This window comes from Mustelus asterias, chromosome 13, assembly GCF_964213995.1.
Source record: "Mustelus asterias chromosome 13, sMusAst1.hap1.1, whole genome shotgun sequence".
NCBI lineage: Eukaryota > Metazoa > Chordata > Chondrichthyes > Carcharhiniformes > Triakidae > Mustelus > Mustelus asterias.
Window position 1 is genome coordinate 104452248 of NC_135813.1, and position 26633 is coordinate 104478880.

The 26633-nt window shown below is 44.5% G+C and overlaps 1 protein-coding gene across 1 annotated transcript in view; it reads left to right on the plus strand.

The window, feature by feature from the left end:
- LOC144502966 (E3 ubiquitin-protein ligase DTX1-like) overlaps nt 1-26273 on the plus strand; it is a 294712-nt gene extending 268439 nt beyond the window's left edge. Inside the window, exons 6-9 of the mRNA XM_078227415.1 lie at nt 1045-1203; nt 11608-11769; nt 16004-16093; nt 20620-26273. Coding sequence (XP_078083541.1) covers nt 1045-1203; nt 11608-11769; nt 16004-16093; nt 20620-20844 — 636 coding nt within the window. The 3' untranslated portion in view covers nt 20845-26273. The remainder of the gene's footprint in view (nt 1-1044; nt 1204-11607; nt 11770-16003; nt 16094-20619) is intronic.
- The last annotated feature ends 360 nt before the right edge of the window (nt 26274-26633 follow it).

The window sequence follows — 26633 nt, forward strand, 5'->3', positions numbered from 1 at the left end:
GAATGTAGTGTTACAGTCATAGCTAGAGTGTAGAGCAAGATCAGCTTCATTTAAGGTAGGTTTATTCAAAAGTCTGACAGCAGCAGGAAGGAAGGTGTTCTTGAATCGGTTGGTATGTGTTCTCAAACCTTTGTACCTTTTTCCTAACAAAAGAAGGTGGAAGAGAGAATGTCCACGTGCGTGGAGTCCTTGGGTATACTGGCTTCTTTTCCGAGGCAGCGGGAAGTGTAGACAGAGTCAATGGATGGGAGGCTGGTTTGAGTGATGGACTGGGCTTCGTTCACAACCCTTTGTAGTTTCTTGCAGTCTTGATCAGAGCAGGAGCCATAACAAGAAAGAATGCTTTCTATGGTATATTTGTATAAGTTGGCGAGAGTCATAGTGGACATTTCCTTAGCCTCCTGAGAAATTAGAGGCATTGGTGGGCTTCCTTAACTATAGTGTTGATGTGGAGGGTCCAGGACAGGTTGTCGGTGATCTGGACACCTAAAGACTTGAAGCTCTCGACCATTTCCACGTCATCTCTGTTGATGTAGAGGGCCTGTCCTCCACTATGCTTCCTGGAGTCAATGACAATCTCTTTCATTTTACTGACAATGAGGGAGAGATTATTGTCGTTGCACCAATTCACCAGATTCTCTATCTCTTTCCTGTGCTCCAGCTCATCATTGTTTGACTTAAGGCCATTTAAGGTTTGACCAGGAACGTTTTACCAAGAGAAAAAAAAACAAGATTTGTCTTTTGCTGGCAGCAGATAAAAATGACAGTGACAATTTGAGTGGAAGCTTTTCTAGCTGTTGATATGGTCTGTTGAGGTCAGTAACGTTAGCTATTTATATAGATAACTACAGCGCAGTTAAAACCAACAAATCCGCCAACTCAGATAAGCTGCGGTCAGAGCTGATCCCCTGGCCTATTGCGAATCACAAATGAATGGAAAGCTCGGATTGTTCACAGTGGATAATACCGGCAGAAAACAAGAGGATGGAGACTGGATTAGCTGGACTGGATAGTAATTGTGTTGTTTCTTTTCTCTTTGATCAGGATTGCACCATCTGTATGGAAAGGCTGGTCAGCTCATCGGGTTACGAGGGTGTCATGAGCCTGAAAGGGGTGAAGCCGGAACTTGTTGGGAAGCTCAGTAAATGCAGTCACATGTATCACCTTCTGTGTCTCGTCGCCATGTATAACAATGGCAACAAGGTGAGATTCCCCTTTCAGCAGATAACATCACAGTGAAGCATTGGAAGTAATGACTGCATTTTTATTGGTAGCTTTTTCCTCAATTTGTAATACCAAAAAGTATTGTTTTATTTTTGCTTCAGTCAAGAATCTCAGTCCAGAAGCACCTACATAGTCCTGACTTCGAACTTTTCATTGGTTCAACTTACCCAGAGATTGATTAGAGCGGCCCGGTGGCACAGTGGTTAACATTGCTACCTCACAGCGCCAGGGACCTGGGTTCGATTACTGGCTTGAGTCACTATCTGTGTGGAGTTTGCACATTCTCCCCGTATCTGCGTGGGTTTCCTCCGGGCACTCCGGTTTCCTCCCACAGTCCAAAGACATGCAATTTAGGTGAATTGGCCATGCTAAATTCTCCCTCAGTGTACCCGAACGGGCGCCGGAGTGTGGCGACTAGGGGATTTTCACAGTAACTTCATTGCAGTGTGAATGTAAGCATACTTGTGACTAATAAATAAACTTTAAAAATTAAACTCACATAAAGATACGTGAATTAAGGAGTAGTTTGTTCACGCACCAAGGCCAGAATTCTCCAAACTCACACACCCTGCCACCGCTGTCAGCGAGAATGGAGAATTTGGCGCTCGGCCAAAACTCCATTCATTGCAGCGGGACTGGAGAATCCCAGCCGCGGGCGAGGTCAGAGAGTTCCGGCCCAAATGTCACAAAGCCGTGATTCTATCTGATGTAGCATCACTGTCAATTTATTGAGCGAAAAAATGTGAAGGGAGTAGTTGTGTGTAAAAACCGGTCGAGCTATCCAGAGTCAAGCAATGGAGTTCAATGTGGGAGATTAAACTGAGCCATTGAGATAAAAGCAATGTTTGTGCTGTTCACAACTGGCTCGAGTGACCTGAATAATATGGAGAAGAATAGACAGCTGGGAATAATCGACAGGAATAGGTTCATCAAATAGTGCCAGAATTCAAACAGTGCACAACTATAACCTGGACCTTTGATAGCAATTGTTCACAAATAGCTCCTGTGACTTCTGGGTCCTTTCTCTTGGTGACATTCAAGGATCTCGTGACCAGTGACTAGGAAACTTCACATAATTACTGCAATCTGTCCTTCATCTGGAAGAGTCACCAGAAGTGATAAAACCACTATAGGTGACAATCCATAATCTATTACTACAAAATGTACAGGCAGGTTTCTGTTTCAAAGGGATTTATTCAGTTCCGATGTTGGGCCTGGTTTTCCCACCCCACTGTGCAACTCGACCAGTGTAGCAGGGTGGGAAATGTCAGCAGGAGGCCAATAACAGGAATCGTGACCGACGTCCAGCCAGTCGTGATCTTCCCAGGCCATTTTTTATGATGGCACCCTGGCACTGCCAACCTGACACCCTGGCACTGCACATCAGGCACCCTGGCACTGCCAGTCTGGCACACTGGCAGGGCCCACAGGGCACCAGGCAATGCCAAGGGGCTGGGGCCTCACAGGGGCAGATGGGGGCAGAACCAGACTGGGGGGAACATAGAACATAGAACATAGAACATAGAACATTACAGCGCAGAACAGGCCCTTCGGCCCACGATGTTGCACCGACCAGTTAAAAAAAAAAACTGTGACCCTCCAACCTAAACCAATTTCTTTTCGTCCATGAACCTATCTACGGATCTCTTAAACGCCCCCAAACTAGGCGCATTTACTACTGATGCTGGCAGGGCATTCCAATCCCTCACCACCCTCTGGGTAAAGAACCTACCCCTGACATCGGTTCTATAACTACCCCCCCTCAATTTAAAGCCATGCCCCCTCGTGCTGGATTTCTCCATCAGAGGAAAAAGGCTATCACTATCCACCCTATCTAAACCTCTAATCATCTTATATGTTTCAATAAGATCCCCTCTTAGCCGCCGCCTTTCCAGCGAAAACAATCCCAAATCCCTCAGCCTCTCCTCATAGGATCTCCCCTCCATACCAGGCAACATCCTGGTAAACCTCCTCTGCACCCTCTCCAAAGCCTCCACATCCTTCCTGTAATGTGGGGACCAGAACTGCACACAGTACTCCAAGTGCGGCCGCACCAGAGTTGTGTACAGTTGCAACATAACGCTACGACTCCTAAATTCAATCCCCCTACCAATAAACGCCAAGACACCATATGCCTTCTTAACAACCTTATCTACTTGATTCCCAACTTTCATAGGGATTTATTCAGTTCCGATGTTGGGCCTGGTTTTCCCACCCCACTGTGCAACTCGACCAGTGTAGCAGGGTGGGAAATGTCAGCAGGAGGAGGGAGGGAAGGGGCACTCCGCATCGGGGGATGGGGGCTGATGTGGGGCCGGTGATCAGAGGACAGCACCAGCCGGGGGCGGGGGGAAGGACGGGGGACGGAATCAGGAGGCCAACAATCAGGGGGGCATGTCAACCAATCTCTCAGTATGCTGGGAGATTGGCATATGCCCTATGGCTCCCTGAGCACTCCGCTGCCAGCCACTCTGAGGGGTTTAAACTCTACCCCCTCCCCTACTAGCGTGAATCTCCTGACAGCCTCTGTATTGCACAGAGTACCGTAAATTATCAAAAGTTGGCTCGCCCGAAAAAAGGGTGGGAAAACCTCCTGTTTTCCTGCCTGTTGGGCACTTGGATTTATTTTGGGAAAATCGCGCCCATTATTTTCCATCTTAACTCTCATGTCACACTCCCTTGCTGTTCTCCTAAGTGAGCTCCTAAGGGCTCTGCAATGTGCTGCTCTTGAGCTAGTTACTATCTGGTGCCTGTAAGTGGCTGGATTAATTAACTTGCCTCCTGATTCTCACTCAGACTGAGTTCACTCCCATTGACTTATTGCTGAGCCTCTGCGGTTTGTTAGGGAAATCGGGGCACCTGCAGCCAGATAATGCAACGGCAGGTTTTGTGGAAAGGGTGACTGTTGAAGTAATGTTGGGCAGAGGGTCCTGTAAATTGTACATTATGCAGTCACAGTGATGGAACAGAGGGATATTGAATCCAGTAACCTGAGCACTGATCAGCTGAAATGCTGTGTCCTGAATGAGGGCTGTGGGCACACCCATCCAGGAAAGCGGTGTATAGCTCAGGGCAGTTCTGACTTGAGCCTGGTCTCTGAAGAGACAATAGAGGAGTCAGGAAGTGTGCCACGCACCGCAGACTGTCCAGCCTCTGCCCATCCCTTGTATCCATGGCCGATCCGGTGCCTCAACAGAGGTGACCCCAAGCTATTGATGGCCAGAGGCTCGCCAATGGTGATGCCATTAGACTGCATGGGAAATGGTTGCGCTTTTTCTTGCTCGAGATGCTAAACCATTGAGAAATATTCACAGGGGAGGTGATGGCCTAGTGGTATTATCGCTAGACTATTAATCCAGAAACTCAGCTAATCAGCTAAACCTGGGTTCGAATCCCGCCACAGCAGATGGTGGAATTTGAATTCAATAAAAAATATCTGGAATTAAGAATCTACTGATGACCATGAAACCATTGTTGATTGTCGCAAAAACCCATCTGGTGCACTAATGTCCTTAAGGGAAGGAAATCTGCCGTCCTTACCCAGTCTGGCTCCAGAGCCACACCAATGTGGCTGACTCACAACTGCCCTCTGAAATGGGCCGAACAAGACACTCGGTTCAAGGGTAACTAGGGATGGGCAATAAATGCTGGCCAGCCAGCGACGCTCGTGTCCCACAAATAAATTCAAAAAAACAGCTTGCTGATGCAGAATGACACTGGGATAAGGTCAATATAGGATCTCGGGCTTTAGCAAATCCATCAGGCCATTGGGACATTATATTCATGTCAAAGCTGCTACAGCAGCACTCAGCTTTCAGTCGCTGTGGAATATTAACTTATCTGACTTCTGCTAATCCCTTTACTAAAAATACATTTAGAATATTAAAATGTTTCTTCTGCCTTATCCGTTTTGTGTTCCATCAGTACAAAGAGTACAAAAGATTCAAAATAACCTTCAAAGACAGATTCAAAAAAAAGCGTCTTATTGAAACCTAAATATAGGTTAGCGTTGGTAAAAGGCTAAATGACAAGGAGCACATAGCAGAATGCAAATCGCCAGGTGTCTTGTTGCTACTTTTCTGCATTCAGAAGGCCCCATCGTTGTTGTACTTGTGAAACCAAGCTTTTAAGGATCCTCTAGACCAAGGGGAATAGTTTTGCTGATTTGTAGTTAGCAACACAGAGGGATGTCGGCCAGTTGGCATGTTTGAATGCAGCTTTGAACTCTTGAAGACCTGTCAGAGGTGATACCATGATCAGGCACAGTGGCAGAGTGGTTAGCACTGCTGCTTCACAGCGCCAGGGACCCGGGTTCGACTCCCAGCTTGGGTCACTGTCTGTGTGGAGTCTGCACGTTCTCCCCATGTCTGCGTGGGTTTCCCCTGGGTGCTCCAGTTTCCGCCCACAGTCCAGAAGACATGCTAGTTAGGTACATTGACCTGAACAGGCGCAGGAGTGTAGCGACTAAGGGAATTTCACAGTAACTTCATTGCAGTGTTAATGTAAGCCTTACTTGTGACGAATAAACTTGCTTTAAGGCAGGTGAGTAGCCCATGGCACTTAGGATGTGGTAATGTCTGCGATCATAGTTTGCCCAGGTTAGGGTAGAGTAAAGGATCAGGGGAGCCAATGAGGTTAAACCGAGGCTTTACCTGGTGCCATTTTTCAAAGCCATCTCAGCCTTTCGGCTAAAATGAAGCGTTAGATCAAGCCCGGGAGGGGGTGCAATGCCTCATCCTGTCAGCTTGGATCTTGTTTGATCGAGCCCAAGTTGGGATGCAATGCCCTTGTCTCGTCAGCTTGGATCTGGTTTGCCCCTCTTGTGGGGACCATGATTGGACTTGATTGGATAGGGCGGCACAGTATCACAGTGGTTTAGCACTGCTGCTTCACAGGTCCAGGGACCTGGGTTCGATTCCCAGCTTGGGTCACTGTCTGCGTGGGTTTCCTCCGGGTGCTCCGGTTTCCTCCCACAGTCCAAAGATGTGCGGGTTAGGTTGATTGGCCATGCTAAAATTGCCCCTTAGTGTCCTGAGATGCGTAGGTTAGAGGGATTAGTGGGTAACATATGTAGGGATATGGGGGTAGGGCCTGGGTGGGATTGTGGTCGGTGCAGACTCGATGGGCCGAATGGCCTCTTTCTGTACTGTAGGGTTTCTATGATTCTATGACTTCATTGGCATTTTTGATTAGGAATAAAGCACCAAAAGGTACCAAAGAAAATACAGTCTAGATAGTGCCTAAAGCTGTTTTTATATTACCATGTTCATCATCATTGGGCGGCACGGTGGCACAGTGGTTTGCACTGCTGCTTCACAGCATCAGGATCCCGGGTTCGATTCCCAGCTTGAGTCACTGTCTGTGTGGAGTTTGCACTTCCTCTCCGTGTCTGCGTGGGTTTCCTCTGGGTGCTCCGGTTTCCTCCCACAGTCCAAAGATATGCGGGTTAGGTGGACTGGCCATGCTAAATTGCCCCCTAGTATCAGAGGGACTAGCTAGGGTAAATGCATGGGGTTATGGGGATAGGGCCTGGGTGGGATTGTGGTTGGTGAAGAGTCGATGGGCTGAATGGTTCCTTCTGCACTGTAGGAATTCTATGATTCCATGATCAATAAGAAGTGACTACATAGCTGGCTCACACACTAAAACATACTTAAAACTATTGTAGGACAACCTTTTAGAACCGAGATGAGGAGGAATTTCTTCAGCCAGAGGGAGGTTAATCTATGGAATTCATTGCAACAGAAGGCTGTGGAGGTCAGGTCATTGAGTGCAATTAAGACAGCGATAGAAAGGTTCTTGATTGGAAAGGGGATCAAAGGTTACAGGGAAAGGGCGGCACGGTAGCACAGTGGTTAGCACTGCTGCTTCACAGCTCCAGGGACCTGGGTTCGATTCCCGGCTTGGGTCGCTGTCTGTGAGGAGTTTGCACATTCTCCTCGTGTCTGCGTGGGTTTCCTCCGGGTGCTCCGGTTTCCTCCCACAGTCCAAAGATGTGCGGGTTAGGTTGATTGGCCATGCTAAAAAATGCCCCTTAGTGTCCTGAGATGCGTAGGTTAGAGGGATTAACAGGGAAGTATGTAGGGATATAGGGGTACGGCCTGGTTGGGATTGTGATCGGTGCAGACTCGATGGGCCAAATGGCCTCTTTCTGCACTGTAGGGTTTCTATGTTTCTATGTTAAAATGGGGTTGAGAAACTTATCAGCCATGATTGAATGGCAGAGCAGACCCGATGGGCCGAATGGTCTAATTGTGCTCCTATATCTTACAATCTTATGATATTAGACAGCTGAAACAGAAAATGCTGGAAGCCCTCAGCAAGTCAGACAGCATCTGTGGAGAGAGAACATCTCCATCCATGATCTTTCATCAGAAGAGGATTGAGAAACTTCAGTTATGAGAATAGATCAGAAAAGGTCGGTTGGGACTGTTCTCCTTGGAGATAAAAAAGACTAAGAAATCAGAGATGTTCTAGAAGGTTAGACAGAGCAGATAGGGAAAAACCGTGCTCACTCTCGAAAGGATCGAGAACGAGAGGGAACAGATTTAAAGCGATGAGCAAAAGAAGCAAATGTGGTGTGAGAAAAAGCCTTTTCACACAGCGAGTGGTTCGGGTCTGGAATGCACTGCCTGGAAGTGTGGTGGAGGCCGGTTCAATCGAAGCATTGTCGAGGACATTAGATGATTATCTGAATAAAGTTTATTTATTAGTGTCACAAGTAGGCTTACATTAACACTATTACTGTGAAAGTCCCATAGTCGCTACACTCCGGCGCCTGTTCGAGTACACTGAAGGCGAATTTAGCATGGCCAGGACTGTGGGAGGAAACCGGAGCACCTGGAGGAAACCCACGCAGACACGGGGAGAACGTGCAGGCTCCGCACAGACAGTGACCCAAGCTGGGAATCGAACCCAGGTCTCTGGCACTGTGAGGCAGCGGTGCTAATCACTGTGCCACCGTGAATAGAAACAACGTTCAGGGGTACGGGGAAAGGGCAGGAGAATGGCACTAAGTCATAATACTCATTTGGAGAGTCGATGCAGACATGACGGGCCGAATAACCTCTTTCTGTCCTGTAACAATTCTGTGATTCTGACAGCACGATTGATGGAAGATCATCAACTTGAAACGTCAACTTCATTTTTCTCTTCAGACACTGCCAGGTCGGCTGAGTATTTCCAGCATTTTCTGTTTTCATCCCCAAATTAAACTTGCTGGATTTGCTTGAGGATACCTGTGAAGAAAAACCCAGCAAAGAATCATAGAATCATAGAATCCCTACGGTACAGAAGGAGGCCATTCTGCCCATCGAGTCTGCACTGACCACAATCCACCCAGGCCCTATTCCCGTAACCCCACATATTTACCCTGCTAATGCCCCTGACACTAGGGTCAATTTAGCATGGCCAATCCACCTAACCCGCACATCTGTGGGAGGAAATTGGAACCCCCGGAGGAAACCCACGCAGACACAGAAAGTGCAAACTCCACACAGACAGTGACCCGAGGCCGGAACTGAATCCGGGTTCCTGGCGCTGTGAGGCAGCAGTGCTCACCCCTGTGCCACCGTGCTGCCCGTAAGAAGAAGTTCACTTTGAGGCTGTGGGAGACACGCGACACGAGCTGGCAGCACAGCAATATAAACATAGCATTTGCTTATTGGCCGTATTGTGGCTCAAGGGACATTTATATGTCAATTAAAGGCAGTGTTGTTTTTTAAAACCTTTTGCCAAGTTACATTAAAGACAGAAGGAAACTTCTTAGATTAAGTGGCGCAGTGATTTGAATCATTCTCCCTTTCACATCCAAGAACGACACAGGGAACTACCCCAGACTGACAAATAGCAGCTCTTTCCATTGCCGGCCGTCATTGCTATCAGTTAGTCAAGTTGGGCCTTTTCTGTCTAAATGGGAATCAGTCAACAGCTCAATAAAGTGGAGGCTTTGGCACAACTTGTCCGTCTTGTTCAGACGGACATAAGAGTTAGCTCATTTGGGAAGTGGAGCCCCCACACTGATAGAGCAAAGAACAGATAAAGACAAAGATGAGGAGGAATTTCTTCTCTCAGAGGATAGTGAATCTGTGGCATTCTCTAAGTTTTTACGTTTAAGTTTATTTGTTAGTGTTGGCTTATATTAACAGTGCAATGAGGTTGCTGTGAAAATCCCCTAGTCGCCACACTCCGGTGCCTGTTCGGGTACACTGAGGGAGAATTTAGCACAACCAATGCATCTAACGAGCACATCTTTCGGACTGTGGGAGGAAACTGGAGCACCCGGAGGAAACCCACGCAGACACGGGGAGAACGTGCAGACTCCACACAGATGGCTGTGGAGGCTGGGTCGTTAAGTATGTTCAAGGCTGCGATAGACAGATTTTTAATCAATAAGGGAATCATCATGGGGATAAGGCAGAGGAGTGGAATTGAGGATTAGATCAGCCATGACCTCATTGAATGGCGGAACAGACTCAGGGGACCAAATGGCCTACTTCTGCTCCTACCTCTTATGGTCTTGTAGATCATTCGACCCTTTGCTCCTTGGGCTGCCAACCCTCCAGGATTGGCCTATGGTCTCCCAGGAATTGGTGATTAAAAACCAGGAGACTGCAGTGTGCAATCCCAGAGAAAAATCATAGGAACACTGTTTGAAAAATTTTCCTTGAACATTTCTCTTTACCAGAAAAAAAGATATTGGAAATGAGGGGGGAAAGCGAGGTCGTTCAACTGACAGACAAGCCTCATCCATGAGTCTTTTTGCTTTTCAATTGTCAGAAGGAGGCCACACATCACAAGGATGGATGTGTTGGCTGACAAATGTATGGACCACGGGAGAAAGTCACGTGGTGAAATCTCCAGGACTATATTTAATCACAGTTGGCAACCCCGATTTCTCCCCTTTCAGGAGGTAGTGGGGGAATGCGGGGGCAAGATCAGATGCAGGTGTTTTTTTAAATTAGGGCTCCCGGATGGCGTGTCCACTTTTGGCACCTCTGCAACTCGCTGCAGCTTTCAAAGTGAGGACGGCAAGGTGGGTGGGCTGGGGTGGGGTGGGCGGAGGAGCCGACAACCTGTTCACATCCAATAAATTGGCCGTTAAGCGTATTGAAGAGTTTGTCTGGAACGGGGCCAGAGATTTTCAAAGTGGCAAGTGTGAAGAGTGAACTCCAGTTGGGAACACCGCAAAGATCCTCAATGTGATATTGCTGCTGGATTGAATTACTTAATAAAAAAGCAAGGGTAATTGAAACCAAGGTGCCCAAGCTGGCACTGGGTTGCCAGCTCAAGCAGAGAGCGGGTCAAGTACTTTGTGATTAACCGTTCGGCCACTTGTCTGCACTGAGAAGCCACTGGCACTCTGCCTCCTGCCTGCTCCAACGTGCAAGGCAGTGACAAGCTGAATCATGTCTGCCCTGGAGATTTACCATCCGGAGCCAGCTCCTGCTTCTTCCCGCAACCGGGCAGCTCAGGTTCCCAAATCCAGGCAGTGTGATTGGCACCAAGCTCATCTCCAGCCCAATTCGCAGCTTTACACATTAAAATAGCCTCGTCCAGGACTCCAAGCCTCTGAGAGAAGATGGGCAGGGTTTTTTTGGAAAGAAGCCTGAAATACTGCTGGATTAAGTCATTTCCGAGTCAATTTACATGCTGATAAATATATTTGTTCACTAACTGTAAATTTCTATTTTACACCTCTGGAAAGCATTTTGAATAATAAGCACATTTCCATTACAGCTTAGAACATATTAATAAGTTATTTCAATAAAAATTATTGGGAAGGGAACATTGGGTTAACGTTAATAAATTTCAGGTACACCAGATAGCTTCAAACTGCAGCAATATTCCACAGGGAGTTGAGTTTCATACAGCACACCTTGAAATCCAGATTTTGTTCCAGTAGTGGATTTGAAATAGTCACCAAACTACATTTAACTCAGCTGTATTTTGGGACAGAGGCTGGAATTTTGCCGGCACGCTCGCCCGAGACTCGTAAGATCGTGCCCGAGGCCAACAGAGAATGCCGTTCTGTGAGCCTTGGGCGGGCGTGCCGGTAAAACCAGGGCCAGAAAGTTACTCCACAATCTGAAGACCAAAGGGCTACTGAATCTGTCTTGATCGCAGAAGTTGGTTGTGTTTCACATAAGTCACTGGTGAAGCAGTCACTTACGGGAGAGAGGCTGAAGTGGCAAAAACTAAATATCAAGAATGTAAATGAGATCATTTTGAATAGAGATGGTAATTTTCACACTTTACTGTACCAGGGAATGCTATAACCATACAGCATTGTATGAAATTACATCAAACCTCTGCATTGGAAAAAAATCGAGTGCTATTAAAGATGACAACAGAATGGAAACTGTTACGGTTTCTCTTTTTCAGGATGGCAGTCTGCAATGCCCCACCTGCAAGGCCATCTACGGGGAGAAAACCGGAACGCAGCCCCCTGGGAAGATGGAATATCACGTGATCCCACACTCACTGCCTGGATACTTGGAATTCAAAACCATTCGCATTGTCTATGACATCCCAGCAGGACTACAAGTGAGTACTTCTAACAATTTCAGATCTTGTTAGGGTCACTTGAGCAACTTGTCATGTTTATTCTGCAAATATAGCACAGCAAGGATTTAACTGACAGTTATTAGTGTTGAAGAAGCAAGCACAATGCGGATTATGGGCACTGGTACAAGTGGCTGTTATATATTTTCCATATTAATAAAAATAATGACCCGTATTCTTAATGGAGCTAGAATTCAGACTCTGCACAAACATCCTATCACAGATCTTGTTTTCCTCTCCATAATCCTGAAACATGCTGTTGCCTCACAACAAGGCAGCAATTTGTTTGATACAATGCTTCAAACTCATGGAAGTTTTCAATATCGTTATTTAATTTTGTACATTAAAAAAAGCAATGAATTGCATTTCCTTGAACGACAATAATCGCTGATTTACAATCCAAAGTCTTCAGCAGTTTTTAAAAAATTAATTTGTGGGACATGGGCGTCGCTGGCTGGCCAACATTTATTGCCCATCCCTCGTTGCCCTTGAAACTGAGTGGCTCACTAGGCCATTTCAGAGAGCAGGTGAGAGTCAGCCACATTGCTATGGCTCTGGAGTCACGTGTAGGCCAGACCAGGTAAGGACGGCAGATTTCCTTCCCTAAAGGACATTAGTGAACCAGATGGGTTTTTCCGACAATCGACAATGGTTTCATGGTTATCAGTAGATTCTTAATTCCAGATATTTTCTATTGATTTCAAATTCCACTTGGAATTCGAATCTGGGTCCCCAGAGCATTAGCTGAATTTCTGGATTAATAGTATAGCGATAATACCACTAGGCCACTGCCTCCCCTTCAGTAAACCCGTGTGGCGCGGAGCTAACAAAATTAAACAGAGACAGGAAAGCTGCCGATGGAATATTGCATGTTGGAAATGGAAGGAATCATTATTCCCATCCTCAATTAAATCACAGTGCAGAAACCAGATTGCTAGCTCTCAACAGGGACTATGCTCCACTCAAAAAAAAATTGTGCAAAGAAAATAATACTGCTGCATGCTTTTAATTAAGCGTCATATATAACATGGCAAAGAGGAGATCTGTGACGGAATTCTCCGGTCTCACACGCCCCGCTGCCAGCGAGAATGGAGAATTTGACACATAGCCAGATCTCTGTTCACAGCAGCTGGACCGGATTATCCCAGCCACAAGCGAGGTCGGAGAATTCAGGTCCTGCTGCTGAAAAGAACCATAAGACCATAAGACATAGGAGCGGAAGTAAGGCCATTCGGCCCATCGAGTCCACTCCACCATTCAATCATGGTTGATTTCAACTCCATTTACCCGCTCTCTCCCCATAGCCCTTAATTCCTCGAGAAATCAAGAATTTATCAATTTCTGTCTTGAAGACGCTCAACGTCTCGGCCTCCACAGCCCTCTGTGGCAATGAATTCCACAGACCCACCACTCTCTGGCTGAAGAAATTTCTCCTCATCTCTGTTCTAAAGTGACTCCCTTTTATTCTAAGGCTGTGCCCCCGCGTCCTAGTCTCCCCTGTTAATGGAAACAACTTCCCTACGTCCATCCTATCTAAGCCGTTCATTATCTTGTAAGTTTCTATCAGATCTCCCCTCAACCTCCTAAACTCCAATGAATATAATCCCACGATCCTCAGACGTTCATCGTATGTCAGGCCTACCATTCCTGGGATCATCCGTGTGAATCTCCGCTGGACCCGCTCCAGTGCCAGTATGTCCTTCCTGAGGTGTGGGGCCCAAAATTGCTCACAGTACTCCAAATGGGGCCTAACCAGTGCTTTATAAAGCCTCAGAAGTACATCCCTGCTTTTGTATTCCAAGCCTCTTGAGATAAATGACAACATTACATTTGCTTTCTTAATTACGGACTCAACCTGCAAGTTTACCTTTAGAGAATCCTGGACTAGGACTCCCAAGTCCCTTTGCACTTTAGCATTATGAATTTTGTCACCGTTTAGAAAATAGTCCATGCCTCTATTCTTTTTTCCAAAGTGTACAACCTCGCAATGATCAGAACGAAATGATCAGATGGGAAATTTGAAATTTAGAGTAGGCAGTCAGGAGAGAGATTGTTGTGAGGCAACAGCATGTCCCAGGGTTATGGAGAGGAAAGCAAGATCTGTGATAGGACGTTAATAAAGAAGGTGAAGGGTTGTTAGGGAACTTCTTTGATAAATGGCTCCTAAGCCAGGTGGTAAAGTATAAAACTTGACATAAATCCATTTATTGATGGCTCCTTTATTTACAGAATGCAGCTTGACATATGTCTGCTTCCGACCGCCATCAACCCCAGTGTCACAGCAGTTCCTCTTTATAAATGTTCGAAGTATTTTAATTGAACAATGCCCTTCAGCTATGTATCTTAAATATGTAAATAACATACCATCAACACCAATGTCTGTTTTGAAGGAGGCAGGGGAAATTTTCAGAGGATGCAAGATAGGCTAAGAAAATACGTAATGGGCAGTGAGAAGGGAGAAAGAGAATGGTTGGGAATACGAGTTTTGGGTCTCATGGTCAGAATGTGTTTGTTGATGCTAAGAGAAGGAAGAAGGAAGGAATTAAGGATGGACGAAGCAGATAGCTTTCAGAGGGGAGAAACACCTTCTGAAAACAATCCCAGGTTGGGTGTCAACTTCCCAACCACTCGTGAGCTCACCTCCATAATGTGCAATGTAGATGGGTGAGGAAATTGGTAGCCTGCGGCACAGTGGTTGGCACTGCTGCCTCACAGTGCCAGGGACCCAGGTTCGATTCCCAGCTTGGGCCACTGTCTGTGTGAAATTTGCACATTCTCCCCTTGTCTGCGTGGGTTTCCTCCGGGTGCTCTGGTTTCCTTCCACAGACCAAAGATGTGTGGGTTACGTGAATTGGCCATGCTTAATTGCCCCTTAATGTCAGGGGGACTAGCTAGGGTAAATGCATGGGGTTACGGGGTTAGAGCCTGGGTGGGATTGTGGTCGGTGCAGACTCGATGGGCTGAATAGCTTCCTTCTGCACTGTATGATTCTGCCCACCATATTAAAATAAATAATCCAGGGTTAATCAAGCATGTTAGCAAGTCAGTTGATCCCAATAATAGGCTGCCCACATCATAAGACAGTTGGCGTGGGCAATTGGACAGGAGTGGGCAGGCCGTTGTTTCAAAAATAGTAGAAAGGGGGGGGCGGGGGGGCACCTTCTTAGTAGGGTGCCCTCCCTTTCTTCCTATCCACCTGCTCTTTGAAACACACCACCCCCATCCCAAACTTCCCAAACCCTCCCTGCTCAAGATCCCGGATCTACCTGGATCCAGGATCAGTGGGCCTTTCTTCTTGGGCCTGCTTGCAGTCCCAGCAATGTCCACTAATGTGCTCTTGGCACTGCTAGAGCTGCCAGGTAATCCAATTGGACGGCAGCTCCCAAGGGCAGGACCTCCTCCCCAGTGAAGGATGGGAATCTCACTGGCGACCCATTTAGCCCACCCACAGCACATAATGGCTGCAGATTGGGCTGGCATCCAACAAGTCAGCTCCATGCCAACTTGACATCCTGGGGAGGCAGGGTTGGGATATGGTCTCCCCACCTCCCTGGTGATATGCTGCTTAAAGTATCAGGAGGAAGGGGGCAATAAGCAATGCAGGAATAACCACGGATGGCTTAGATTTGAGGAACAACTTTCTCACATTTATTTGATTTGATTTATTATTGTCACATGTATTGGGATACATGGAAAAGTATTGTTTCTTGTAAGCTATACAGACAAAGCATACCATTCATTGAGTACATAGGGGAGAAGGAAAGGAGAGAGTGCAGAATATAGTGTTACAGTCATTGCGAGGGTGCAGATAAAGATCAACTTAATATCTGGTAGGTCCATTCAAACGTCTGACGGCAGCAGGGAAGAAGTTGTTCTTGAGTCAATTGGTAATTGATATCATAATTTTGTATCTTTTTCCCGACGGAAGAAGGTGGAAGAGAGTATGTCTGGGGTGCGTTGGGTCCTTGATTGTGCTGGCTGTTTTTCTGAGGCAGCAGGAAATGTAGACAGAGTCCATGCAATGAATGATACAACAGGGTTATTACAGAGGTTTGAAAATAATGGAAGGCATGTACTTAAATTTTGATATGCAGTGCGAGTGGGCAATGCTCCCCACTGGAACATACAAACCTATCTCAGATGTTCCATTTTTTGTGTGAAATTATGATTCATCGGTCAATCCAACTCTTTTCAATTGATTTTTCATTGTGTGAAGGGCATTGAACACCCCAATCAAGGAAAGAAGTTCACTGCCAGAGGCTTTCCACGACACTGCTATCTGCCTGACACTGAGAAAGGCCGAAAGGTAAGGTTTACATTTATACATCTCTGCTTATACCAAAATAAACCCTCCATAGCCATCAGGGTTCATGGAATTTGAAATACTTTATGCATCATGAAGATTATTGAATTGAACTCTTGTCTAGCTGTAGATTTCAAAAGCCTTCTGAAAGCAAATTCATAAATTCCTTTAAACCTTTGAGTCTTGCGATTTTAAACTTCAGCTTGAAATGGATATGGTTTTATTTTTCTAAAGTACTTTAGGTCACTGAACACTGGTGCTGAAATTCTACCCGCCCGCCATGGAATCGGAGCGGGCGAGGGACGGACAACGGAAATGTCTGTTGACTTCGGGCGGGAATTTCCGGTATTCCAGACAGGGTTGACATTGATTAAAGACAGTCATATGGGAAAGGACAAGCAGTCTCGACATTGAAAACCTGTATACAGGGTCCCTTGTCAGATAACACTATCTTGGTTGAGGATAACAAAATGCTTCAAATTAGCTGGAGCAGCCATCTCAGGGCTTGCCTCCATTTCTTTCTCGGGGCATCCTTCAGCTGGTATTTTTTTTATTCTCTGGAACTGAAATCTGATCACGTCAAATCTAAGGCATAGAATCTTAGACTCCCTACAGTGCAGGAGAAGGTCTTTTGGCCCGTCAAGCCTGCACCAGCAACAATTCCACCCAAGCCCAATCCCCATAACCCTACCTATTTACCTTGTTAATCCCCCTGACACTAAGGGGCAGTTTAGCATGACCAATCCGACTAACCTACACATCTTTGGACTGTGGGAGGAAACCAGAGCACCTGGAGGAAACCCACGCAGGCACGGGGAGAATGTGCAAACTCCACACAGACAGTAACCCAAACCAGGAATCGAACCTGGGTCCCCTGGCACTGTGAGGCAGCAATGCTAACCACTGTGCCACTATGCCACCCTGGGCAGCTGAGGCCTTGATGTATTACAGAACCAACTGTTTATCTCCTGAAGCTGAGAGATTTAAGGCTTAAGAAAGAAGCATGAATATTGGAACAGAGTGTAAATTAGAGCTAAGTCAGATAGAGAAAGAGAAACAAAGAGAGGGAAAGAACAATTGTATTTAGAGGGGGAGGGAAAAGGGACAAAGAAAAAGTAAGAAAAAAAATGTAAATATAAACTGATTTTCAAAAATCTCTGGAGAGAATTTACCATCTGCAGGGATAAGGCTGCAGAGTTTAAAAATTCCCTAACAAAAACAGAAAATGCTGGAAAATCTCAGCAGGTCTGACAGCATCTGTGGGGAGAGAATAGAGCCAACGTTTCGAGTCTGGATGACCCTTTGTCAGAGCTGAGGGGAAAGAGAATCAGCAGAGATTTATACTGGGCGGAACGGTGGCACACTGCTGCCTCACTGCACCAGGGACCCAGGTTCGATTCCCAGCTTGGGTCACTCTCTGTGTCGAGTCTGCACTTTCTCCCCGTGTCTGCGTGGGTTTCCTCCGGGTGCTCTGGTTTCCTCCCACACTCCAAAGATGTGCGGGTTCAGTGGATTGGCCATGATAAAATTGCCCCTTAGTGTCAGGGAGATTAGCAGAGTAAATACGTGGGGGTTACAGGAATAGGGTTTGAGTGGGATTGTGGTTGGTGCAGACTCGATGGGCTGAACGGCCTCCTTCTGCCCTGCAAGGATTCTATGTTCTGAGGAGTCAATTGGTGTTACCTTTTTCAAATATCAAGTGGTTAAAAGGCTACTTAGTTATCACTTTCTGCAGTGTATTTAAAAGCCAATTAATATGCAGATACAATCACTACTTCAAATATTCGGGAGGATAAGAGAGCGATGCCCTTTGTGTGAAGCAAAGGTAGACTGGCTCAAATCAGCCAGCAGCTCCTGACAATTCACAACTGAGTTCTTGAACATTCACTCAATGCTTCTTATCCAACTTGTACATCTCCCCAAGATAGTCAAAAACCATACTCTAAACTCACAGAGTGGAACTTTCCTGTCCTACCTGCCACAGGAATCGTAGTGGGCAGGACAGAAAATTCGGTGGACCATGCAAAGGTCTGCTGATCTCGGACGGGAACGTCCGGCCCTGGAGCGAACACGGCCAGAAAATCCCGCCCATATTTTCTTCAACTTCAGAGCAAGCGAATTAATTCCCTAAACTCACTCTTCCAGTAGCACCTCTGCTGAACTGATCACTTCACTCCTTCTTGTAACTGATTATTCAGTTAACTACTGTCCCAATAGCCAAGTAGCTCTCCTTTTCAGAGAGTTTAAATTCCCTGCCTTCTCTCTCTCTGACGCACACTGAACAGTCCCTCACTCAACCTCCTGTCTTTATCTCTGTGTCACTGGATCACTGTTGCTGGGCAACAATAACATTTGTGTTGGTCGTTTCAGAATCACTGATTTTCAACCCCTTTTAACCCATCTCTTTAATTTCAGGAGTTGGAAGACATCAATAAAAATGTCTATATATCTATATGTGTATATCTGAAACCTTTTAGTCACAAGTTTATCCAGGCTCCAAGGCACTAAAAGGTTCATAAACAAAACCTAAATAAAACTCAACCCAATTTTATCTTTCTCAACAGAAATTGATAATAATTCAACATAAAACTGTACATTGTTCATAAAGCTTACAATTCGAAACATGGCTTAGTTGAATTAGTAGATTTGTTAATGTGGGCATTTTTCTCTATCATTAATTCAACTCATTCAGACTGGTCCAATATTAATATCAACAGAAACTGTAACAGTAAGAGAGATAATGAAGGATGTATTAAGGACTTAAGGATGTATTGGTGGGCGACACGGTGGCACTGTGGTTAGCACTGCTGCCTCACCATGCCAGGGACCAGGGTTCGATTCCCGGCTTGGGTAATTTGTCTGTGTGGAGTTTGTATGTTCTCCCCATGTTTGCGTGGGTTTCCTCCGGCTGCTCCAGTTTCCTTCCACAGTCTGAAAAATGTGCGGGTTAGGTGGAGTGGCCATGCTAAATTGCCCCTTAGTGTCAGGGGGACTAGCTAGGGTTATGGGAATAGGGCCTGGGTGGGATTGTGGTTGGTGCAGACTCGATGGGCCAAATGACCTTCTTTTGCACTGTAGGGATTCTATGAAATCTATGACAGGTGGATGAATGTAGGAGATGTACATACTGGACAAGGAATGTGAAATGCACTGAATGGAGCTGTTCATTAGCAAATGCAATTAATTATCCAGTAGAACTGATCAATATGATTCTAGAGTTTGTGTCATAAGTTCGAAAATGAAATTTAATTTCATTTAGAAAATTGGAAAGAACCTGATGTAGGATTTAATTTTCACTCCTCTCCGAAAGGTGCTAACTTGTGAGATGCAGTTTCGCAGGGTGTGCTGACCTGTCCACACTAACCTTAAAAACTAGTTTGTAACCTGTGAGCCCAGCCAGTGAATCGATGAGTTATTCACTCAAGAGCCAGTTCACAGTATCCCCACCTGTGTGCACATTCCATAAAGCTCCAATGGCCGCTGGCAGGATCTTCCGGTCTTGCCAATCCCACCCAGGCCCTATTTCCATAACCCTATGCATTTACCCTAGCTAGTCCCCCTGATACTAAGGGGCAATTTTAGCATGACCAATCCATCTAACCCGCACATTTTCTGTGTGGCTCATACCATCCTTTGCCACGTGGCTCGCACAACTGCCCTTTCTGGGCGAGAAGCCAATTTTGCCGGCAAAACAGTGCCATTAAGATCAGGTGAGGCAAAAAAAAAACAGGTGTGAACCCATCCTGCTCGATCTGACCCCCTCACCAAATGTCATGTGGAATGAGGTCTTAAGATCGCGCCCATATAATTTGATCTGCTACACATGATTGTAGTAATTGCCATCCATTTCCATACGCCGATACTGTTCTGCACATCCATTGGATTCTAAGCTGCAGCAAAGCAGGACGAGCTGCAGTGATTTTATTGTGAATGTCACCGAAGGTTACTGGATCAATCAGATTGGACAGAGCAACAACCACAGAGTTTAGTATCCAATTAGTTTGCAGTCTATATGGCAAGCAGCAGAGATTTGTCTAAATCTTTACCACTGGACAAGAATGGACATCCAGGAGGATGGGGGAAGGACGGATGTTTGCAAGGTCCTTACGTTCAGTCTTCCCGAAAGCACCACAGTTCCTCCTGTCAGCAGATGTCCAGGAGTTGGCACAACCCATGTTCCTTTAGGCATCCATGACCTGGGTACCCAGTTGGTAAATTAACATGGCAAATGAGATGGGAGGCTGAGGAAAAAAACAGGACTCTCGCTGAACCATTGAGCCATGTGCATGCTAGAAACGAAGACCAGCTCCTTCTTGTAAGAAAGACCCCAGAGCAAAGTGAAAGGGTGGAAACACAAAGACACCGCTCTATGCCCCTTTTCTCTGACCTTTGACCTGAGGAAATGGTTGCTCTCCAGCGGCAAGTGTCAGGAACAGTGTCCCATTTTGTCTGTAGCTTGCTGGATCACATGACTGTCATCCCTTCCATGTACTCGCTTCCGTTCTAAACTTTTAACTTTCACTCTCTAGATTCTGAAGCTCCTGATCGTGGCGTGGGATCGCAGGTTGATATTCACCATTGGAACGTCCAACACCACCGGGGAAACGGATACTGTAGTGTGGAACGAAATCCACCACAAAACGGAATTTGGATCAAATCTAACTGGACATGGCTACCCAGATCCTAACTATTTGGAAAATGTTCTGGCAGAACTATCTGCCCAAGGAGTCGTGGAGGATTGCATAAAGGACTGAGGAGAGGACCTGAAGAACTCGTCGATAAGATATTTGGACATGAAGATCCTACCCTGTGTGTAAAGTACATGACTAGGGTTTAAATATGCTTTGCTTTACTGCCTTGACCACTACTTTGTTAACTCCAGTTCAGGCTGGTTGAAACCAAGCTGTGTTGGCCTGATTCAGTTTATTGGTGGCAAATTACAGTGATATACTGTGCAAGTCTGCATCTGTTATTCCTTCCGGGAGGTCCTCCACAACATTGATAATTAGGGGCAGGCAAAACCAGGGAAAGAGAGGGCTGTCGAATTGACGGTTGATTGCACTGGTCATTCCTTTAAGTAAGAACAGAAATGTTTTCCATTTGGTACAATCTCTCTCTCACACACACATACACACACACACACACACACACAGTGCACCTCCTGCTATACCACAGCTAACTGTGCACACATAGAGGCAAAAAAAAGTGTCTGTTTAGTTGTAGGAATGCTGGCATCAGTCGACATGTCGCTTTCTAGAGATCATAAGCCGTCCGTAAAACATGCAGCATTTTCGTAAATAACTTGTGTACATCTCTCAGGGATGTCAGTCTTTTTTAAATCGAGTGCGTCGCTGTAAATAGTGTACAGTGGACAGAGAGAGGAGGAAAGTAGCTTTGCATGTGAAAACTGTATGGCTTTAAAAGAGTGCCCATTTTATCTTATTTTGTCAAATGGACAGCAACACCATGGAGCATTCGAAAACAGTTTTGACAAAGGTAGTTTAAATTTTAAAAAAACACTGCTTCTAAAGCGTTGTTCAGAAATAACTAAGGGCTTGTTCTGTGTTAAAGATCTGTCTCGTTACTCCATTAGTCCAGCTAAGTATGAGTGTCCTGGTAGCTCATGATGCATGTCAGTAACAATGAATACATATGTCCTCAGTCGAGGTTGTTTATTTAAAGTTAACTTTTGTAACTATAGATGTTGCTATACTTCATAGCCAAGTATGTCACAGTCTTAACTGCATCATTTATGTCTACTGTGTTTGAGACTTATTATGTTTATGACTTTGGCAGTGAATGTATCTGAAGCCAAGACATTTCCTTCCCATTGATGTGTATGTTTCTGTTTTTCATTTTAAACAATGACTCAAAGCTCTACATGCAACTCAATGCACTTACTTAACTGTCAGATTATGTGAAAGGATTACTTGGGGGGGGGGATTGGGGGGAGGTGGGGGGAGTCCTGAGAAGTTGCTTCTAAGAGGATTTTAAAGACACAACAGCTACACAATCCAGCCCAGAGGCAGAAATTGGATAACGTCCCGGCCAAATAAAGTCAGTGGATTGAAAAATAGATGTCTACTGACATTTGGGTTGGGCTCATTTTTTGTCAGAGGGAGGCTGTGTGGTGTGGAACGCTGAAAAGCTGTTGAAGAGCTTACAAAATGGCGATAGTTGTAGACGTCTTCGATATTATCCCAATATCGTTATCGAATCCATTGTGTCTGCAGTCTTGACTGGCAAACGTAACGCTGTTTTTGCGAGTTACGCTCTCGTCGCTGGCTTGTGTGACATTCAACTTATAAAACTTATTGCCAAAAATCAAAATCCAAAGGGAAAATAAATGATGTGGGAGGAGATGATTGGCACCTCCTTTAGGGGTTATGGGGGGAGGGGAGGGGGGGATGATGGTACATAAAAGATGAACAAAATGTATTCAATAGCCAAAGTGTTCTGAAGGATGTTGGGTAAAATGGCAATCTCTCCTGGTTTTTTTTTAAGACAGCTTTTACAGAAAAGGAAATTCCAATTGCTTTTTTTAATTCGGAAATGAGCAAGCAAAACAGGGAAATATTAGATTCATAAAGCGAAAAGAGATGTCAGCGACTTTCTGGGAAGCAGGCTAACCTTGAATCTGAATGATGGGAGATTCTTTTTTAAAATAGTTGCTCAATTACTTTTACCCTGTGGGCAAAAGTGGAACTGCTCTGCCTGACTCTGTTTCTCATAGCAACTGTTTGCCTGCTAGAGAAAGATGTCCCGATGAACCTGTTCTATTCGGATGACACTTGCAGTCATGATCTGAGTCTCAACCCAAGAAGCGCCATAGAAACGAACTGGAAAGACCAACAAATGCACCGCATTTGATCCTGCAGAAGAACATGTCTTAAAGCTGTCAGCCACTGCACCTATGCTAAACATACCAGTAAAACTGATCTGGCAAGCATTAGAGTCAGCAGCAGATGGTGCCAATGGAGCTACTAGCAATATAGCATATTATAGATTCTGAAACAAAATTCTTTTTTTTTATATAGAAATGAACACATTAACAAAGCATGTGTAAATAGTGTATTGATGTCCTTGTATTTTAAGAAGTGTATGGGCAATACCCATTATATAGACCTAGACAGGTTGAATTTTACAGATATTAAACTGAGCATGTATAATCCAGCCAGTGCCAGTGCTGTCGGAAGGTATAAGGTATTTTGGTTAACTCTCATTTGGAAAGGTCGAATATAGTCACAGTTATTTTTGAAACCTGAGTCTGAAGATGTTAACGTGGAAAGTACGACAAATGATTTATTTTGTAATTGTATTTGCATAACAAGTTGAACTTGACTCCATCATCTTGAGGCTATATCCCTTGTACTCAGCTGACAGATGGGCTGTGAATTTAAATTCCTGTGAGGAACAGACGAGGATTACGCTAAATAGGGCAGATGATGTTCCTTGAAGGGTCAGGTTAATGACAGTCAGGAAGTATAAACAATATAAATGACCTATGTTTTAATATTTTATTTAGATTCACTGAAATCATCACATTTTAAATGTATTTGCCAGGGAAATGTTCTTTCAAGTTGACAAGAATTTACATAGTCGTGAAGAGGGGCCCTGTAATAGTGAGCACTTTGCAGATCTAAATAACAAAAATGTTTCATAAGAAAAAATAGTCATAGGGACCCATTACAAGCAGAGGATTCACTGACTCACTGAAGTATTAACTGGACTCTACTCTGATACTTAATAGTCTGAATCATACATTGACAGGGATGAGAATCTTACACTGACGGATGAGACAAATCCTTCTTGTACATTAAATAAATGAGCAACGTTGTGTTAATAGAGAAAAGTCAAAAAAATGCTGCAGATCCTCAACAGGTCTGGCACCATCTATGGAGAGGGATGAAGGCAATCAGTATGAACAGTTAACTTTGTTTTGCTCTGCGCAGGTACTGCCTGATCTGCTTGAGTATTTCCAGCTTTCCCTCACAGATTTCCAGTATCCATAATGTTTCGCTCTTGCTCTCGTAAAGCTAAACTAGTACTGCACACCATTGTCCTTGGCCAGTCGGTATATTTTTTTCAGGAGAGCACCTTGCACTGATCGTTGACACAAAACACCAAATAAGAAACGGAGGGAAGGCTTAATTCATCACTCTTGAGAGCAAATGCTGCTTATTATTATCCTTCCCAATTAGTGTAGTGTCATCACTATTCCACTGGTCCATGGATTCAGCCTTTTGCACAGAAACTTTGCACTCACATTTTAACAGGGATAACACTGCGCTGAAAACAGGCAGGGGAGTCAGCAGAAAACAATGGTTGATTTTACACGAGCTCATTCTTTTTAACCTCATTAATTTTCTAGTGTTGATGAGTTTTACTTTCCACTCCCCTATCATTTGAGTCAGAGTGATGTTGACTTAGCCCAAGGCGTTCTTGAAATTTTCTAGTGTCGATTCCTTCGTTCTCCACCGTCAAGAGAGTTCTGTATAAGGTTGTTTCAATACAAGGAACGTGCCTGATGTTTAACCAAATAACAAATATCAAACTTAAGTTAAATAACCTTGAGTTAAATAATCATTAAGCACTGTAATATTTGAGAAACAAATTCGGAAATAGAATCAATATCATTGTTAAAAACCTTTGAGATATTTTTAACCTAGCTCACCAAGCAGAAAGCACACGGACTAGGTTGGATCATTGGTTTTACACCAGCATTGACTTCAATGGAGAGTAAAGTCAGTGTTGCAACCAATCCTGTCAGTTTCTTAATGTATGGGTTGGTTTAATATTGCTCCCCATATGTGGCCAAGGAGAATAAGGGTAATGGACAAGAAATTGTTATGTTAGCATTCCAGATAATCCAGTTCCATTTTTAATCTCAAGTATTTCATTTTAGGAAAAGTGTTGAGTCCTAAAAGTGTAAATTATGCTGAAGGGAAAAGTGGACAAAACACAACGTTGAAACAAAGGAAGTTAGAAGGGAAGAAGCAGAAAATCACTGTTAAAATGTAGCCATTCACTTCAATCGTTATATTTGCCGCATTGAAGTGAAAGACAAAACTACAATAGACACAAACTTAAGAGCTTTCGCTATTGGAGCACACTTTGCTGAAAGTTCCAGATTGTTAGATGGGATCTACATTCTGGAGAAGGTCTCAGACCTTCGACCTCCTTTACAGCTCCCATTTCTTCTGTTTCCTTGCTAAGAAAGCAAGCAGGACCCTCGACAGCCTGATATGATGCCACTGTAGCTAAGCAATGATGTTGTCACATCTATTATTGCCCTGCTCTGTATAGCTATTGAAAATGGCATTTGGGAGCTCCAGGCTATTCCCATAACAAGGCAAGTGCTTCTTTCAAATCAGTTTGACACAAACTCCTTAATTGGAGGGATCTTCACTTTATCAAGCTGGGCAGGACTTTCTGCTTTAAGACCAACTATGGTGACTGGTTGGGTGACATGGCCACATTTTACTCAATGGTACAAAAATATTCTGCAGAAATTCAAAGTTGGATATCATCATGTGAAATGAAAATGAATTACATAAAATAAAGACCTCAATTCACCTTAAACTTACAAAGCCATTCATTGTGGATTCAACAACTTCTGTGATTCAGCTGCCCAGAGAGATCTGGTTGGAGCCATGGACCATGCTTAAATGTACTTACTTTTGCTTTGATAAATGAGAATGTTTAGCCATTATGGAAACAACCATATTTAAATATCACGCATAGCTGAAACCATTGTGTTAATACATCATATATTTCATACCTTGAGGGAGCAACTTGTGGCTAACCACATCTCCTAGGTTCTAAGTGAGATACCAAATATGAATTGCCTTCACAAAAGTCCAAGTCGATTAAAGTGAGCTAAAATAACTTGTAAAAAAAAGGATATCATTTCTAACTGTATTGACATGAAAGTGTTCCTTGAATAGTAATGGGTGCCCTGCAAGCATAGTACATTAATAATTTCAATGGATTTGAATATCTAGCACCTTGTTTAACTTTAAACTCAAGCCAGTTTGGACATTGTGGAGACAAGCCCTATCAGATCCATGTACAGCTACAGATTATGTAAAATGTTTCACATTTGAAAAGAATTGAGACATGTAAATATTTGTGTCCTATTCTAGTTTTAAGGAGAGATTGCCGTGGGGGGTGGGAGGGGCGGGGGGGGGGGGGGGGGGGGGGGGCGGGCGGCAGGGAATGTGATGTGTTGTGTTATATTTCATGCAATCTGGTTCTCTGCACAATATTGTTGTAGATTTTGATACTGCAAAATGCGATATGGATCACATTCTTTCTCTCATGACTATGTCTTGTGTTGTTACTTACTCACCAAGTCATCTTGAATTTATGTAATGAACTCATGCAATATGTATAAACTATTGGACAATATTGGATTTGCTTGTAATTGTTAGTAATAAATAAGGAAATAAACTTTATTTGGAGGATAAGTTCTTTTGATTGTTGCTGGGTTTTTTTTTCTGAGACTTTTCTACCGCAATCTCTGCTGAAGAAATTCTTGTTC